General features: G+C 42.2%; 1 protein-coding gene across 3 annotated transcripts in view; it reads right to left on the bottom strand.

Annotated features, from left to right (window-relative positions):
• Nucleotides 1-19,498, bottom strand: part of CUL1 (cullin 1) — a 102,406-nt gene that overhangs the window by 55,156 nt on the left and 27,752 nt on the right. For all 3 annotated transcript variants that reach the window (XM_087860732.1, XM_045792400.2, XM_045792399.2), the window contains exon 2: nt 11,501-11,801. In XM_087860732.1, coding sequence (XP_087716858.1) covers nt 11,501-11,640 — 140 coding nt within the window. In that variant the 5' untranslated portion in view covers nt 11,641-11,801. The remainder of the gene's footprint in view (nt 1-11,500; nt 11,802-19,498) is intronic.

The following is a 19,498-nucleotide window of genomic DNA, read 5'->3' on the forward strand; positions in this document are numbered from 1 at the left end:
TCAGATCCCGAGCCTGTCCAGTTCTGCAGGAACAGTGGCTTTCCTGCGGTCTCTGCCTCTGAGCACCCTCTAAACCAAGGCTTCCTATATCCTGGTAACCTGTACACTGCCTCCATCTGCCTTTCAACTTCCAATTTTTTTTTTCCTTTTTCAAGTTTTTATTTAAATTCCACATACAGGGTAATAGTTTCAGGTGTAGAATTTAGTGATTCACTCATATACAACACCCAGGGCTCATCACAGTAAGCAGACTCTTTTTTTTTTTTTTGTCCCCCCCAAAAGAAATTTGTTGAATTCTCGCCTATGGTGTTTATTTTCTTCCATCCTTCATCCTCACTGATCTTAAAATTCTTTTACTATCATTTTAGTGATGTCACAAATGGGAAAGTCAAAACGTAATTTTCATCTGTAACCAGAAGCCCAGAAATTGGCTCCTTTTGTTTCCTATTTCTACTGCCACTACCCTAGTTCAGAACTTACACAGTATCCCGCATGGATCACTGCTATTAAGCCCAAGTTGGTCTCTTGCTGCCTTTGATTTCTTCTTGTTTTAATCCCATACGGTTTCCAGATTAAGCCTCTTAAAATTTGTTGACATCAAGTCATTAATTCTCAAGTCATATATCCAATCTCTATGAACCTACGCTTTTAAAAACAAAATAAAACAAGTACAAACTCACCTGGTTTTCAAGCTTCACTAAAATGTGGCATCATCCTTTTATCCAAGCCAGTCAAACTAATCAATTCATGTAGTTATTTTTATATTACAATTCAAGCTAGCCAATGCCATGTCCTCTACAAGTGCTACCTGCCACTCTGTCATCCATCTTTCTCCCTCCAGCCAAACTTGGCAAGGCTTTATCCTTTCTTTTCTTCATATCTATGGTCATCCTTTGAAGTCTGCTTAAATTGTACTGGTTCATGAAACTCTCCAACCTTGCCAGGGTCAAAATCTTTCTCCCTTCTGAGTATCTCCTATGCAGTATTACCTGTCTACACTACTCATTACAGACTTTGTAATTAAAAAAAGGAGACCATCAAAATCTCCCATCATAAATATTCCATCACACACACCCCACATGCACCTACACACCATCTTCCACTCCATTAGGCATTTGAAATAACTTATCAGAATACCTGAAACATAACAGAAAAATAAAACAAAACATAAGCCAAAATAAGTATCTACAGAACAGGAAAATAAACCAGAGTACAAATCATAATATCTAAGCGAGAATCCTAAAATTTACCTAAACCAAGTGACCTACATACGAATTACAGAAAAAAATTTGGAGGGCTATCTGCCAAAAGTAATTCTGATTTCAGGTATTTACCTTCAGCATTTCTAACAGCACTCGGATAACACAGCCGTTTGGCCGATTCCTAATTCTGACTCAAGTACAAATATTATCAGTAATCAAAAAGAAAAATAAATTTTTCCATTGTCTCTATAACAAAGATGCTTGTCTCTAGATGACACAAGAACAACTACGAGTGGTTAGCTGTAAGCTCAAAATGGGGTGCGGTCAGGACACCATCTCTGTTCCCTCACAGGGACAGTTTAGAGAAAGTTCTTTGTAAAGATCAATTACCAGGGAACCATTGCTTAAAAAAAAAAAAACAAAAACAAAAACCCTCTACTGATACATGTTTACTCACAATTGAGGATTTGTGTTAAAGCTGATTTTTAAGTTAATATAAAAATCTATTTTCTGTGTGTACGCGTGTATGCGTGTGTGCAGGTTAACACCAGAGATGTGCCCAAGAAAGCAGCTACAGCGACCACTGGTGTGCCCAGACTCGAATGGAAGATGGAAGGAAAGGAGGTGTACTTTTCGCCATGTGCTTTTTTTGGACTTCTAAATTTTACAAAAGGATTATTGATCTGAAAAACAAAAATTCCATTTTAAAAAGCCCCCAAACAGATCTGCTCTTGGGTTCCTGAGTTTTTCCTACAGGTGGTTGTAGTCCACACAGAGGGTGGCTGTGTCCAACTGGAAGAGTTCAGCCTAAAGCCCAGCTATTCCTCATGAAAACTGCCTGCCTAGGGAACCCTACTCACTGTTTTCTTTTCTTTCTTTTTTTTTTAAAGATTTTATTTATTTATTCGACAGAGATAGAGACAGCCAGCGAGAGAGGGAACACAAGCAGGGGGAGTGGGAGAGGAAGAAGCAGGCTCATAGAGGAGGAGCCTGATGTGGGGCTCGATCCCATAATGCCGGGATCACGCCCTGAGCCAAAGGCAGACGCTTAACCGCTGTGCCACCCAGGCACCCCCCTACTCACTGTTTTCATGAAGAAGAAACAGATACAAAGCTGATACGGAAGATAATAATAGATGTATACTTTTTTTTTTTTTTTTGAGAGAGAGGGAAGGGAGGGGAGGGAGAAAGGGAGAAGGAGAAAGAACTCTCAAGCAAACTCCCAACTGAGCACGGAGCCTGACGCAGGGCTCCAACTCACAACCCTGGGATCATGACCTGAGCTGAAGCCAAGAGTTGGACACTTAACAGACAGAGCCACCCAGGCGCCCCTAGGTCTATGTTTTTGAGGGAGCAGTGAACCACCTCTTAAAAGGAAATGGCACGGATCGGGCTTTGAATCAAGGCTGAGTCAGCGGAAAGGCGAGAGCCACAGCCCACCCATCTGGACAGGCCTTATACAGTTGTGACAACACACGACCTTCGGTTCGCAGTTTTTTATCTCAGCTTTGAATCAACCGTAATACGTGGGGAAATGTATCAGAAAAGGAAAAAGCAGATTCTTCATGTGTATCAGAAGCTGCTGGAGAGAAATCATCTATCCAGGGGAACCAGTCCTCCCTCGAGTCACCCTGGAGTCCGACGTGGGGAGAGACGCCGCTGGAGTGCTTGAGTACAGCATCTGGAAGGGAGAATGATCCCTGTGGAAAGAAGGGCTCTGGAATGGATGCCCTCCTCAATGACTGGGTGTCGGGGAAACCACAGCCTTCAGGCTTCCAGATGCTTTCTCGCTGCATGAAGTGGGGCTCCTTCCGTCGCTCTGCTTCCAGAGACCACACGTACCACCCGCCGTTCCAACCACGCACAGCTCCGCGTTAATACATCACTTATTTTAGATGAAGAGTATAAAAACAAAATAAATGACTAATATTTAGAAGAAAATGGGTCACATCTAAAATTACTTTTAAACCAAAAACAACTAAAATAGACTATGAGGATAAACTAAATATAGGAATTAAGAGGAAACCATCAAGAAGAAAAATAAAGTAAAAATCTAAAAGGTAACAAAATAGAAGCTCCGTTCAAGAGTCAATGGGTTAGTTGTTTTATATTCAGGTAGCCGGAGTCTAACAAACCCACATATTTGACTTTTAAAACTTTGGAGAGGCTTTTCAAAAAGTTCCCTGGAGTTTATCTGGCAACACCGCCAAAGGCAGAAAGGAGATGAGGACCGAGCAGGCCGGGGCCTCTCAGGGTCTGCGGGCCTCTCAGCGCCGGGGGCCCGTAAGTGGCAGGCGGCGTGGCAGTCTGTGTGTTCAAGAGCCAAGCCTGGTGCCGCCTCCGAAAATAGGCCGGACAACCCTCCGTGCCCCTAGAGCTGCTCAATCATCTGCCGAGGCATACTTCTGCGTGACTGGTAGGGACGAGTCACTGCGAGGGGTCCCATCGGATGCAAAGGGGTCTGAGGCAAAGCTCCCCGCACGCACGCCTTCCTGCAGACGTTTCCGGAGCCCGCTCCCTGCCGCAGGCACCGTAAGGGATGGCTCGTCTCCCGCGGCAGGAGTGGCCCGCACACAGCCAGCTGTAACCAAGGGGAGGGCTGTCGGCACTGGCACTTCGGGGAAAGGTAGGGGACTCCAATGACTGTTACCCCAGCACCACGCCTTCCACTTAAAGTAAATACATCTGGGGAATCACTCTGCGACTTTTAGTTACCACCAAACTCAAACCACTTTCATTTTCTGAAAGAACAGTTTAATTAAAGAAGCAAAACCAAACAACTATTTTCCACCAGCACTTCTCACCCAACGGGAACTTGCAGTGGAATTTTAAACAATTAATTTATATTAAGGTCATTTGGAAAGACTACACTAAAAGTTGCATTACAAATACTTTCTATCTTCACATGTCAACACATGTACCACCGGTGCAAATACATAAAAGCCCCAAGAGACCACCTGCCATTTGGTACAGTTGGTCTGTAAAGTTATAGAAGAATCAAGTTCTCTCTAGGCTGTTGTTAGGTATGGTTCTGAAAAGGGAAATCCCATGTAAAGTAAATCCACACCCACAGCTTATTGCAAAAGCAACGTTTGCCTGCAACTGATTGTGATTAACGTAAGTATGTCTGAGAATGCTCAAAGTGCTCTAAACAGGTGGACTATGAATCAAATTTAGAAGGAGGGGCGCCTGAGCGGCTCAGTCGGTTGTGTCCGACTCTTGAACTTGGCTCATTCTGAGACTAAGCTTGGCGTCCCGGACCACGCTCAACGGGGAGTCTGCTTGAATATTCTCTCTTCGCCCCTCCCCGTTTGTGCGTGCTCTCTCTCACTCAAAATTATAAATAAATCTTTAAATTTAGAAGGAAAAAACCTGAACACATCGCGTTTATACTAATAAGAAACAAAAAAATTGCTTCTAGAGGCAACCGTATGCAATATGATTTCTGTGGGTTCTCCTCAAAGATAAATACAATTTGTCAATCCTAAAAACTATTTTAATAGTATAAGGTCAGTAGTGAAAGGCAGAATTTTACAAGTACAACTAGGACTTTTACGTGCATAACGAAAACAAATAATAAACTGTATTTTAATATGTACTTCTATACTAAAAATCTAAAAAGCACAAAAGAGCATTTAAAAACATATAATCTATATAAAAAAAATATCAGGACACCTGGGTGCCTCTCAGTTAAGCATCCAACTCTTGGTTTTGGCTCAGGTCATGATCTCACTGTCATGGGATCGAGCCCTGCGTCTGGCTCCTCGCTCAACATGGGAGTTTGCTTGAGATTCTCTCCCTCTTCCTCCCTGCCCCATGTGCACACGTGTGCACTCTCTCAATAAATAAATAAATCTTTAAAAAAAATATATCATCTATAAGCCCAGTACCTGTGGAGAGCTACTTCCAGTACGGTGCTACGTTGTTTTTCAGAAGCAGAGAGGGTGTGCTGAGGGTTCGCAGCACTGTAGCACTCTGTATCCTGCTGCTCCCTTGTTACAGACATGTCAGTGAATACTCTTCAATGCGTTTCTATTGGCTGTTTATAAACTTTAAATACCACTTTATCCTTAGTGATGAAGACTGAGGTTGTTTTCCACTGTCTCCTATTAATACAATATTTTTTCTTTTTTTTTTTAAAGATTTTATTTATTTATTCGACAGAGATAGAGACAGCCAGCGAGAGAGGGAACACAAGCAGGGGGAGTGGGAGAGGAAGAAGCAGGCTCATAGCGGAGGAGCCTGATGTGGGGCTCAATCCCATAATGCCGGGATCACGCCCTGAGCCGAAGGCAGACGCTTAACCGCTGTGCCACCCAGGCGCCCCTAATACAATATTTTTAACAGCCTTGAACATAAAATTTGAATATCACTATTTCCTTAGAACGGAGTTAAAAATTAAAACAAAACGTTAGGCCAAAGTACATTTGGGTCTTTGTATTTCTAGATTTCTCTCCAGAAAGATCACAGCAAACTAACATTTCCATCTGACTACAGAAATTCCATCTCCCTACACTCTTTTGCCAACACGGTTATAATCATTTCTTTTTAAAACTTTCCAGTTTTGGTGTAAAAAATTCCATTTTTCTTCTTTTTTTAAGATTTTATTTGAGAGAGACAGAGAGAGAGAGAGAGAGAGAAAGCATAAGCAGGGGGAGCGGTGGGGGGAGAAGCAGGCTCCCCGCCGAGCAGGGAGCCCAACACAGGACTCGACCCCAGGACCCTGGGATCATGACCTGAGCTGAAGGCAGACACTTAACTGACTGAGCCACCCAGGCGCCCCTAATTCTTCATTTCTTCAATAATTATGAGGTGGGATATTTTCTCATTTGCATTTCTTCTGTGAATCAGTTATGTCCTTTAGAGCCTTACTTTCAAAGCACGGATAAATATATATGAGAACAGTAGTTTACATTTGGAAAAATTATAAAATACCTTTATGTTTAAGCTTACTTGATGTAAACCATGTTCAATAGGTGAGCAAAATGTATCAACTTAAGACTACTAAAACAAAAACAAAAACTAAAACAAAAACAAAAGCAAGCAAACAAAAGTACAAGATGAAAATGTCCACGGGCGCCTGGGTGGCTCAGTGGGTTAAGGATCCGCCTTTGGCTCAGGTCATGATCTCAGGGTCCTGGGATCAAGCCCTACATGGGGCTCCCTGCTCAGTGGTGAGTCTGCTTCTCCTTCTTCCTCTGCCCCTCCCCCACCTCTGCTCCTGCTCTCTCCCTCTCAAATAAATAAATCATTAAAATCTTAAAAAAAAAAATAAAGATGAAAATGTCCAAATACATTCATTGGGCTAGATAGTTATTTCAAAGTAGACATGGATCATCATGAATGTATTGTGAGAAGAATTTGTTATTTTTTTTGGCTTGATCTGCTTTACTGTGAGATTTTGAGTTTCTAGGAAAGAGAAGTTTGCAGCAGACAGGCCAAGGAAGTGGAAAGGCCACCACCTGGAATATTCCCCTCATGCCCACAGCTCCTGTGGGAGAGCTGGCAAGGGGCTAAGCGTGTCGACCTGAGAAGAACGACAGCAGCAGCTGGGACGCGACCGCACAGCTGGCAGGGACCGAGCAGCAGCAGGACCAGCATGTCCTGGCATGTCCTGGCATGTTAGCCCTGCAAAGCATATGCTGCTGCAGGCAGCCCAGCGCTCAGCAGATTTACTCTGGGTGAAGAAGTGCCCCCAACTCCAGGGACCGTGAACTGTGTCACATAACATCAGGACGGAGATTAAATATAAATCCTGAGTATGCTTATGTTGTAACCTCCTGAGAGGTAAACCGCCAAGACTAGGAAATAGGAATGTGATTCTTAGTGTACTGGTTGGGGAAAAAGAAGACTTTGAAAAAAAACAGGGTAAGAAAATAGAATAAACTATTTCAGCCCACAGCACTATAGGGTTTAAAAAACCAGAAACTTCAACGTTGAGGAGAACTCGCAGGCATAAGGAAAAAAAAGAAAGACATCAACGTACAGGTATCTTTTGATTCCAAGGCAAAAATCATGATTTGAGGCGTATACTGACCCAAATAAAAAAGGATTTTGACCTCAAAACAAGGGGTAGGCAAAAACAGAAACTTCAACCACACAGCCTGGTGGGCAGACTCGATCACATGGGCTGCTCTCGGGCCACAAGGACCCATGCATCACCCCTAAGTATAATGGTGTCAATAAACCAAATAAGAAATTACATTACCTATTTCAAGCTCAAAAGAAAGAACACCTACTATTATTTACACACTTGACTGTTAGATACCCACCTGCACAGAATGCAGTCCTATATTTACGGCCCCCCCCAAAAAAAAAAAAAAAAAAGTCACTGTATTGTAATTACAGTTGACCCTTGCTTGAACAACAGGGATTTGAACCGTGTGGGGTGGATTCAACTTAAACGTGGATGTGTTTTCGATAAATACAGTACAGTACTATGAATATTTTCTTCTCCTTATGATTAATAACTTTTTTTTCTAACTTACTGTATTGTGAGAACACAGTAAGCGACACATAGAACATACAAAATATGTGTTAACTGACTGTTTATGTTATCAGTAAGGCTTCCAGTCAACAGAAGGCTGTTACATTTTTGGGGGAGTCATGTTCCATGCAGAGTTCTGACTGCACGGGAGGTCAACGCTCCTAACTCCCATGTTGTTCAAGGGTCGACTGTACAGTACGTAAGACATCACAGTAAGTCAGAACTGAAAAGACGGAAGCACTGAACAGGGAGACATGCAGTGAGGAGCAAGGGCTGGAGGCTAAAACTTTAGAAGAAAAATGAAGCCTTTGAGCAGTGGTTGGAAACAAAGTGGACTGAACGAGATCTTTCTGACTGCAGATGCTCTGGGACTTTTTCTTTCCCAAAATACCCTTCTCTTTCCTCTGCCATTCTGAGTTAAAAAGTCAAGAAAACTGTTTACACTGCATAATCAGGCTCTAAGAATATTTGTTTCACATTCAGAGGCAGGGTACCTTCTCTAGAAAGCATGTCACATATGTTTCTCCAGGGTAAACAAAGGGTAAAAACCTAGCTGTTAGCTACCAGCCAGAGTCAGGAAGGAAAAAGGATCCCTCTTGTCTCTCAAGCAGCTTTCCGTCTCCTGTTTCTAAGCCCTTCTCCCGCAGCGACTACTGACAAGGCTACTCTGACTCTGAAGAGTGGACAGTGAAGCGCACATCTGCTCCTTCTTCCCAGGACCCACAGCACCTGCTAACCTGAAACGGAACCTGACAATCTCAAGTGGCAGATGTCACTGTAAGCCAGCCTGTGGGAGATTATTTTAAGAGGTGATTCAGTAAGTGGTTACACGGGAGACTGAATATACACCCGGAGAGAAAACGTTAAGAAAATTTGGCGCATCACGCAAACGGAGGTGGGGCTCGAGCTTGCGGTGGTGTTTCTGACAGTGTGGTCTTAGCAAACTTCAGCAGAAGTAAAGATGTGTTCCAGAAAGCTATGTCCAGTGCCCCAAAGTTCTAGTTGTGACAACAACACAGACCCTGAAAATGCAGGCGGGGGGGCGGGGGAGTGGATTTTATGATTTGCAATAATTAATAAATACAAGTAGACATTCTTACTGTCGCACCTGTATCCCAAAAGTTAACATCGTTAAGTTCAAAACACTCTTCTGTGGAACTTCATGAGGAAAATATAGAAAATACTTTGAGAACCGTGATTCCTTCAGACACAACATCTGAAGGCAGTTGGCGGATCGAGGCAGGTTCGAGGGTCAGCCCACTGAGCCATCTGAGGACGGGCATCATCTACTGGTGCTGCTGCAGCAATCTGGCAAGTTACACACGCCTCTGGAGAACTGGTTTCCGACACCAACAGAGGGTCACTCCCATCACCCCTCAGGGGCAACGTGAGCCTTGAAGAAGGTGAGCTGGCTCTCAGCACAGTGCCTGACCCAAGAGACTCAAAACTGTAGCTGTTACTCGTAAATATCTAAAGAATTACAGTAAAATATTTTAGACTCAGGCCAGACTCTCCACTCTTAATAAATGTATGAAGCTGTTATGTTCTCAGACAAAACTGGAAGGAAAAGAATACTCATTTGAAGAGCAGCATTCCTAAAAAATTTTAAAACTGCAGAACAACTACATATTATAATTATTTGTAGAATACAAGAATTGAGTAATTGCTGCAGGCAAAGTCTCTACGTTCTCAGAGTTCTAAGAGCCTAACACTGTACTGGACAAAGACCCAATATGATTTAGCCAAAGATGACATATTAAGAAACTCCCCCGAGGCAGATCAGCAATTAAAAGTCCGTGGTCCCCACGCCAGGGCTCCCTGGGGGTTTGCACACCAGAAATCCAGCCAAGTGCCTTGTCTCACCACTGGAATCACCATTTTCGGTTGTATTACTTACAAGATTTAAAAAAAAAAAGGTCGTACACTTAAGCAAGTCACAACCCTCTTTGAGTGGCGTAATGTCCTCTCATTTGTCAAAGATTCTTGGAAGGTTTTCTGTGTCCTGTGACCTAGCAATCCCACTCCTAGCTATCCACCCAAAATGACTGAAAACACGTGTCCACACAAAAATTCACCTACAATATTCATAACGGAATCATTCATTAACAGCCAAAGGGTGGAAACAATCCAGACGTCCCGTCACTGATGAGCAGATGAACAAAATGCAGCATCTAGGGCGCCTGGGTGGCCCAGTCAGTTAAGTGTCTGCCTTCAGCTCAGGTCATGATCCCGGGGTCCTGGGATCGAGCCCCACATCGGGCTCCCTGCTGAGTGGAGAGTCTACTTCTCCCTCTGCTGCTCCCCCTGCTTGTACACACTCTGTCAAATAAATAAAACCTACCAAAAAAAACCAAAAAAACCAAATAAATGCAGCATCTCTCCAGATGATTCAGCCGTACAAAGGAATGACGCGCTGACACGTGATACAAGGGTGAAGACAAAACACTATGCTAAGTGAAAAAGGCCAGTCTCAAAAGGCTACATACTGTGTGATTCCATGTATCTAAAAGGTCTAGAATAGGCAAACGCATCGAGACAGAAAGTAGATTAGTGGTTGCCACGACGGAGGGGAGGGAGAATGGAAAGTGACTCCTAATGGGTAATGTCTTCTTTGGGGGGTGATGGAAATTTCCACAATTAGACAGTGTCGACGGCTGCACAGCTTTGGGAATACTCTAAAAATCACTTTAAAGAAGGGTGAATTTTTTTCACACCCACCCAGGCACGCCAAAAATAAATTAATTAAAAGGGTAAATTTTTATAGTATGTGAGGTGTGTCTCAATTAAGCTGTTTTTTTTTTTAACAATGTAAATGTACGTGCACCTATGAACGTGTACTCTGGTAACTTTTAAGTTAATGTTGAGCTAGACATGTAGCTTCGTATCTCTTTAAAGGAATGCTAATTTGGGGAGAAAGACTAAAATATCAGCAGAGCTGAGGGTATACTGGAATATCACAAAACCAAGTTTGACGATTACTGATACCCACTAACAATTTACACTTAGATCACCACTGAGCTAGCAGCTTTTTCAACTACTAGCCAGAGCCAGCGGATCAGGAGCAATCTGCTCTCTAGTGAGTTAGCTTAAATTTCAATTTCTTACATTCGGTCGGAATCGAGAAACCCTGCAAGTGTATCACCGAGTACATAATGGAGAACAGGGGCTACAATGTTTACACCCTCACGACCTTTGTGGCATTCAGAGAGTCCCTCGCACACGTGATGAGTGAGTGAAATACCACGTGATGAGTGAGTGAAGTACCTTAATACCATACTTGTAAAACAAGGTCGTAACCGTAAAACACTGTGCTCTATGTGTAACCCTTTAGAGGAGGGTCAGGAAACTGTTCCTATAAAGGGCAGGACAGCAGATATTTCTGGCTTCGGGGACCAGACCATTTCTGATGCAACGACTCCACTCAGCACCCAAAGCACGAGGGTGGCCACAGATGATACAGAAACCAACAACTTTCTGCAATGACAGAAGTAGTCTGCCACCGACCAAGCACTTGAGATACAGAAACCATGACTTAGGAACTGTTCGTTTTAGTGACTGCAAATGTAAAGAGCCACACGGAGCGAGTAACTACCACCCTGAACAGCACTGCTTTAGACTAACTAGCCAATTTCACTTCTGGTCAAAAAACTTAAAGAGTGAGTTAATTTTTAAAGCTAAAAAAGAACTCCGATTATATCACGGGGTGAACTGGAAAGAGAAAACCCGATGTAAAACTTCTAACAAGTCACAGATCACACTATAAGTAATCAAAATTCTAAGCAAATTAACTTCAGCTCAAGCAGTAGGATACGTGTAGAGTTCCATGTATCTGGATTTCGCCATACTTTGTCTGGTATATACTTGCTGGATTCCAGCTCTGAGGTCGTCCCATATCTGGTCAAGGCCAATCTGCTTCAGTCCATGGGGATTCTGACTCCTGTTTGATGACATTGTGAGTAATATTCTGAAGTCGTCCAGTGTAGCAATCCTTATGCAAGGTACAGCTAATTCTCCATTAGATGAAAATATACAGTATCATTCCAAATTTATTCACAGCAGCTCAGAAAGGATGTCCTTTAAATGTAGAGAATGAAATCTCATTGCAGGCAAACCTAAAGAAGAAATAAAGCAAATTAATGGATTCTTTCTTGACCTCCTGGGGTGGGTATTAGGGTGCCTGCCGCACAGATAGAAACATTCAGTCTGTAGGCATTAGTGGGTACGGCCCACGCTCATCTAGAGCATATTTCTCTTTCTCTGTGGAAACAAACTCTTATGATCTACGTACAGAAATACGCTTACTTAGAGATTTAGTTCGGAATCACATGAAAAGTGCTCACAAGAAAAGCTGGGTGGAACTCCACATAAGCACAACTAATACTTTGTCTTTCTTTGCCTTCTGAAGGTATCAAAACTTCAACTATACCACTTGACCCACATAACAATTACAAAGATAAACCCAAAGGAAAAAAGTCAAAGGAAACTCCCAGAAAGGGAAACACAAATACCTAAAAAGTAGGAAAAACCAGCCTCCCCGGTTATCTGTGCATTTTAGGAGTTTTTCACTTAGCAATTGGCAAAAATGCAGATGTTGGTGAGGCTGAGGTGCAGGGAGGTGGTCACTCCCCTTTCAGAAGGGAATTTGGCAAGAATCATCAAAATTTAAGATGTTCCTTAAATTCAGAGACCGGGGTTTGAACCTCAGCTTCACACCTACTGGGTATGAGGTCTTGGGTAAGGTACTTCACTAAGCCTCAATTTCTGAATCTGCAAAAGGAGGGCAAAGCAGTCTCCTCAGACAGTTACTATGAAATTTAAATAAGACAACACACAGACAATATTTAACACAGAGTAAACGCTTAACAAATAATACCAGCTATTATCTCCAAGTGTATAAGGCTACTACAAAACACAACTTATAAATGCTTCAGGATCTCAGACCCACAGATAAAGGACCTCGGGTATTCAATATCATGTTAACTCAGTACTCCTCAAAATGCAATACTATGGTCACACTTACTGTGTCTATCACATCGAAATGTGGTGGTTCTTAAACGAGTACTCCTACTGTAAAATTAAGAAACAATGAATTATTTTAATGGCTCCATAAAATAAATGTTGGGAGGTGAACGGTGTCTGGAAAAATACGGATGGGTGGTCAAAGCCTCCAATTCAAGTTTGAGCTCAGCAAGTAACTCCGGGCATCCTGCATCTTCGATGGCATCACAGCTCTCTCAGCAGGCGAAGGCGCATTTAAGGAGAATGCAGCTCATGCCTGTGGATCAAATCTAAACGACGAAAAACTAAATCATCTCTAATACATGTAATCTAAGCTTTGGGACCTAATATTTTATGAAACCATAATCTCATTCTTGATCCTAAAAGTATTTTAAATCATTCATTCAAAGAAGTATGTTCAAATGCAGAATACAAAGATCTCTAACACAAGAAATCCCTCGAGTTTTAAGGAAACCAACAACTCAGCAACCACTTTGCAAATGTTCCCTAAATATAAGTTCAATCTGCCTTTCCTCCCATCTACCTTCGGGGATCAGGCCAACACCCCACCTGACAGTGTGCGGTTGGGATTCGTAGAACCGCTAGGTATCATTACCTATTTAAACCTGCACTCCTTTCTCACACTTAATTTTCCCCTAAGGGGAAATTATCACCTAAATTCCCCAGACTCGCACAGTTAATTCTGTCTTAGATAAGCCTTCTCACACCCATCTAGATGCTCTTTTACTTCCTTTTTCTTCTCTTCTAATTTCTAGCAGCAACTGAGAAAAATGTTCCATTCCTCCCATTTTCACCTTTTCCTCACCCTATCATTTCCACTGGGCACCATCACAGTAACTTCAAGTAAATGGATCACTATGGAACCAGTATCAACCTTCTTTCTTCAAACCTCCACATGCCAGTGACTCACTAAGTCTATCCCCAGCCCAGACCGCTTTCTGAAGTCCAGGCCTGGCTCTACTTCCGAGTGCCTAGTCCACATCCCCTCCTGGATGTCCCACACCCGTCAGGCCCACGGCTGAACTCAGGGACTGTCCCCAGCTCCACTGTTCACCAGCACTGCCCATCTCTGTAAGTGGCAGCTCCATGGATGTACGTGTCAGAAACTTGGGAATAATTCTAGTGCCTCATTCCTATTCTTTCACATTCTAGTGCTACTGATTTTAACCTCTGGGGTCATGTCACATCCCTCACTCACTACCTCCGTTTCCTCTCCCAGTGGGCGATGATGGTGATGACATCATCAGCATCATCTCTGCTCTTGCACACCGGGCTGTCATCTGCGCAGTCTACACTAGACTCCCAGAGGGCCCCTCCCTTTAACGCACCCCCTCAAGGCTTCACACAGCAGCTGAATCTAAAAGTATAAATCTGATTGTCACCCCAAGAGCAACAGGGAGTCAAGCTGGAGTCTGAGGCAGGGAAATCCTGAACAAGACACTCCAGATCTTCTCTGGGAAAACTTGAAACAATTTACTGAGTATTTTTATAGGAGATTAATAACTTCCACACCACCCGCGCAACACCACTTCAGTCAAGCACAAAAGCCACAGCCCCTCGCACGCCTGAGCAAGGGCCTCAGCCCCAGCCCAGGAGCCCTGCCTGGGGCCCTGCCTGGGGCCTTGCCGGCCACGGCTACGCAAGGCAAGCCATTTGCTCTCTACGACGAGATCTTCCTATCTCTTCCTGTGCCTCTTATAAAACTCCCCTTCGTCCCCTTGGGCACAGCCACACAGACTTCTCCCTCCTTCCCTGGCTGTGCCAGTCCACTCCCCACTCCTGAGATCTCCGCATCTGTGCTGCTTGTGCTCCTTCCCTACCATACGTCCGGCGGGTCAGGCTTACTAGGAAGTCGCCACAAGGTTCACCCGCTTCATGGCACTTTCCCTTCTTTGCTTTTATTCCTTGTTAATTCCATGCCGGGGTCTCTCCCTTCTCTAGTTGAGAAGGATCCATGGCACAGAGACTGTCTCTTTTGCTCACCATAGTATCCTGAGAACCTAGTTCAGAACCTGGCACATAGGTCAGTGTTTTGTATGAACATATGAAATAATAAACCAAGGAATTCAAAAGCTGGATGTTTTTAAAGGATTTAAAAATATCACTATTATAAAGCATCTGAACTTGTCCCCAAGTCCCCCTTTAGAATCTCCATTAAATTCTATCTTGTTTCTTCTAAACTTTTTCCTCCAAACACTAGATTTTAGGCTAAAATGTATTTCTTGCTATCTCATTTAGTAATGTTGTATATTATTCTGGTCACTGCAAATGTATACATATTTTAACATGGTGTTTAAACAGACTTAAAAAAGAGTTCTAGAAATTCAGTGATCATTAATATTTTATTTAACAAATATTTAGTAGGAAAACTACCAGCACTATCATAGACACTGTCTTGTATCCTATTAATAGTCAATCAAAACAGGCATAGCAGTACTTCTGTGGAATAAAGCACCTGCCTAAAAAGCTAACCCATTAACTTCTGGTATGTGACAGACTTGTAAACTGGAAAACTTATGTACCACACATTTATGTACCAAAAATATTTGCTCATAAGAGCCAATTACAACAGGATTAGAGGTTAATCTTAAACATACTTCTGGCCTTTCCTTTTACAGATAAAAAAATCTGATTTAGAGAAGCAGTCAAACCTGAACAAGGTTATAAGACTAGAAAGTGGCAGGACCACAAGCAGATCTCTGGATTCTCAAAAGTCAGTATTCCCCACTACTCTAGTCTAAATTTTAGGTTCTTTCATTTGTAAGGTGTCAATAAATAGGGAAGCTAATTTCAGTATTCACAAATGAATCAACATGATATATCACATCAATGATTAAAGATAAAAACCATATTATCATTTCAGTAGATGCAGAAAAAGCATTTGACAAAGTACAACATCCATTCGTGATAAAAATCCTTAACAAAGATCTGGAGGAAACATAACTCAACATAATAAAGACCATCTATGAAAAATCTATAGCTAACATCATCTTCAATGGGGAAATACTGTGAGGGTTTCCCCCATGGTCAGGAACAAGACAAGGATGTCCACTCTCACCACTTTTATTCAACATAATACTGGAAGTCCTAGCCACAGCAATCAGACAAGAAAAAGAAATAAAAAGCAACCAAATTGTCAAGACAGAAGTAAAACTCTCGTTATTTGCAGATGGCATGATAACTATGTGTAGAAAACCCTAAAAAACTCCACAAGAAAACTACTCGAACTGATACAGTAAATTTAGCAAGTTAATATACAGAAATCTGTTGCATGTCTACACACTAATAATGAAGCAGCAGAAAGAGAAATTAAGGAAACAAGCCCATTTACAACTGCACCAAAAATAATAAAAATACCTAGGAATAAACTTAGCCAGAGGTGAAAGACCTGTACTCTGAACGCCATAAAACACTGATGAAAGAAACTGAAAACAATATAAATGGAAAGGCAACACTCATGTTCATGGATTGGAAGAACAAGTATTGTTAAAATACCTACAACTACCTAAGCAATCTACAGATTAAATGCAACCCCTATCGAAATACCAATGCACTTTTTACAGAACTAGAACAAACAATCCTAAAATTTGTATGGAACCACAGAAGACCCCAAGTAGCCAAAATAGTCTTGAAAAAAACAAAACTGGAGGTATCACAATTCCAGACTTCAAGTTATACCACGAAGTTATACAAAGTATACAAAGTGATCAAAATAGTATGGTACTGGCACAAAAACAGATCAGTGAGTGGACTAGAATGGAAAATCCAGAAATAAACCCACAATTATATGGCCGATTAATCTTCAACAAAGGAGGCAAGAATATGCAACGGGAAAGACAGTTTCTTCAACACATGGTGCTGGGAAAATAGGACAGCTACATGTAAAAGAAGGAAACAGGACCACTTTCTTACACCACACACAAAAATAAACTCAAGATGGATTAAAGGCCTAAATGTGAGACCTGAAAGCATAAAAATCCTTGAAGAGAGCACAGGTAGTCATTTCTCTGACATCAGCCATAGCAACATTTTCGTGATAGCTCTCCTCAGGCAAGGGAAATAAAAGCAACAAAACAAAACAAAACAAAACAAAAACTACTGGAACATAAAAAGCTGCTTCCACATGCAAAGAAAAGAATCAACAAAACCAAAGGACGAGCTACTGAATGGAAGATTATTTGCAAATGGCATATCCAATAAAGGGTTAGTATCCAAAATATAGGAAGAACTGATAGAACTCAACACCAAAAAAAAAAAAAAAACAAAAAAACAAAAAAACCCCCAAATCATCCAACTAAAAAATGGGCAGAAGACACGAAGAAACATTTCTCCAAAGACGATACTCCAATAGCGAACGGACACATGAAAAGATACTCAATGACATTCATCATCAGGGAAATGCAAATCAAAAGTACGATGCGGTTTCATCTCATACCTATCAGAATGGCTAAAATCAAAAACACAAGAAACAACAGGTGTTGGCAAGGATGTGGAGAAAAGGAACCCTCTTGCACTGTTGCTGGGAATGTAAACTGGTACAGCCACCCTGGAAAACAGTGTACAGGTTCCTCAAAAAGTTAAAAATACAACTACTCTATAATCCAGTAATTGAGCTACTGAGTATTTACCCAAAAAAATACAAAAATGCTAATTCAAAGGGATGCACACGCTCTTAGATTACTGCAGCATTACTGACAACAGCCAAATTATGGAAGCAGCCCACGTGCCCATCAACCGATGAATGGATAAAGTAGACGTGGCATATATACACAACTAGAATATTACTCACCATAAAAAAGAATAAAACCTTACCATTTGCAACAATATGGATGGAGCTAGAAAGCACGATGCTAAGCAAAATAAGCCCGTCAGAGAAAACCAAATACCACACGACATCATTCGTAAGGGGAATGTAACAAACAAAACAAGCCAAAGAAAAGAGAGAGAGAGAGAGACAGAGAGAGAGAAACCAAGAAACAGACTTAACTCCAGAGAACAAACTGATGGTCACCAGACGGGAGGTGGGTGGGAGGATGGGTGAGACAGGTGATGGGGATTACAGAGTGCGCTTATCAGGATGAGTACCGAGTAAAGTATAGAATTGTTGAGTTACTGTATTGTACACCTGAAGCTGACATAACACTGTATCTGGAATTAAAATTAAAAACTTTTTTAAAAGGTTTAAAAAACAAGAAAACCCCAAAAGCAAAAAACCCCAGGGAAATCACTAAAAGAGCCAAAAGAAAAACCCAGATTCACCATTTTTCTATTTATTAATCTTAGGAACCCAAACAGCTCTAATTAAAACAGCCAATAGTTTGAAAGAGCTAACAAATCAGCCCTAGCTGTATCAATATTAAATCCATTCGAATATTTTAAAATTTAAGAAAGCCAACGTTTAAAAATGCCTGACATTTTTTACACTAAGAAAACCACTGAAGAGGGGCGCCTGGGTGGCACAGCGGTTAAGCGTCTGCCTTCGGCTCAGGGCGTGATCCCGGCGTTATGGGATCGAGCCCCACGTCAGGCTCCTCTGCTATGAGCCTGCTTCTTCCTCTCCCACTCCCCCTGCTTGTGTTCCCTCTCTCGCTGGCTGTCTCTATCTCTAATAAATAAATAAAATCTTAAAAAAAATAAAACAAAAAACCACTGAAGAGCAGAAAGGATAAAGTCAAGACACCACTTATTCTCTGGTAAAGTTAAAACACACCGAATAAAATGGTCAGTGTGATTTTTCTCTAGAACTCCTCCACTCTCCTAGCTCAGCATCAGCACCCACGTATGTGCTTTACAAGCTCTTTCTTCCTCTACTACACTTCTGAGTCCAGTGACGAGTCTTACTCTGCACCAAGACTTGCTGATAGTCTACAAGATCAAATACAACCTTTTCATGCCAAAATGTCAAGGTTACTGTATTACGCACTCTTCACATCCAGTTCTACACACGTAACTTAGTGCCACAGCACACCTCAGTTTATATGCAGAATATGCTGGAAAAGAAGCAAAATATTTTATTTCAAACTACCCATTCCAGTTTTCTAACTGTCCCTACTGAGTACCCAAAATTCATACACAGTTGATCTGAGGTTCTCAAAAATTCACATGTCCTTATCTATTTAATTCAGAAGTTTATTTATTATTGAGAGGGAGAGGGAGGGAGGGAACTCGCACGGGAGTGCAGGGGAGGAGCAGAGGGAGAAGGAGAGAGAAAATCTTAAGCAGGCTCCATATCCACTGTGGAGCCCAGACACAGGGCTCCATCCCACAACCCTGAAATCAGGACTTAGGCCAAAACCAAGAGTCTGACGCTTAACTGACTGAGCCACGCAGGTGCCCTGTACCTAACTAAGAAGTTTAAAGAGGATATGTTTAGGCTGTATTTTCAATATTCCCTAGGGAGCCTCACACCTATATAGGTAAACATTTATTACTAGTATTACAGAAAAGAAATCTAAAACTAAGTCTAAAAGGAAACGTTACAAGCGTATATATCAGTAAAGTGTCTTCAAGGTCAGACCACATGCTGACAGCAAGCTCCGATCTGCTGGTACCTGGGTGGCCTCTCTGGAGCAGATGCGGGGACAGAGTTTGGGTGGGGGATGCTTCTGAGGAATGAAGCATCTGCGTGATGAGGGCGGCAGGATCAGGCAGAGGAGTGAGCTGTGACCAAGGCCCTACGAAGCTGCTCCCCCCCCAAGGAGCTCTGCAGGAAGCACTGTTACACACAAGGGGGCAGGGCCTGGCCTTCCTGCTGCCACCGGGCTCAGCTGCCGAAAGTGGGCCAGGCTGG

This window comes from Ursus americanus, chromosome 3 (assembly GCF_024610735.1).
Source record: "Ursus americanus isolate L20-20 chromosome 3, mUrsAme1.1.p, whole genome shotgun sequence".
In the NCBI taxonomy this organism is placed as follows: Eukaryota; Metazoa; Chordata; class Mammalia; order Carnivora; family Ursidae; genus Ursus; species Ursus americanus.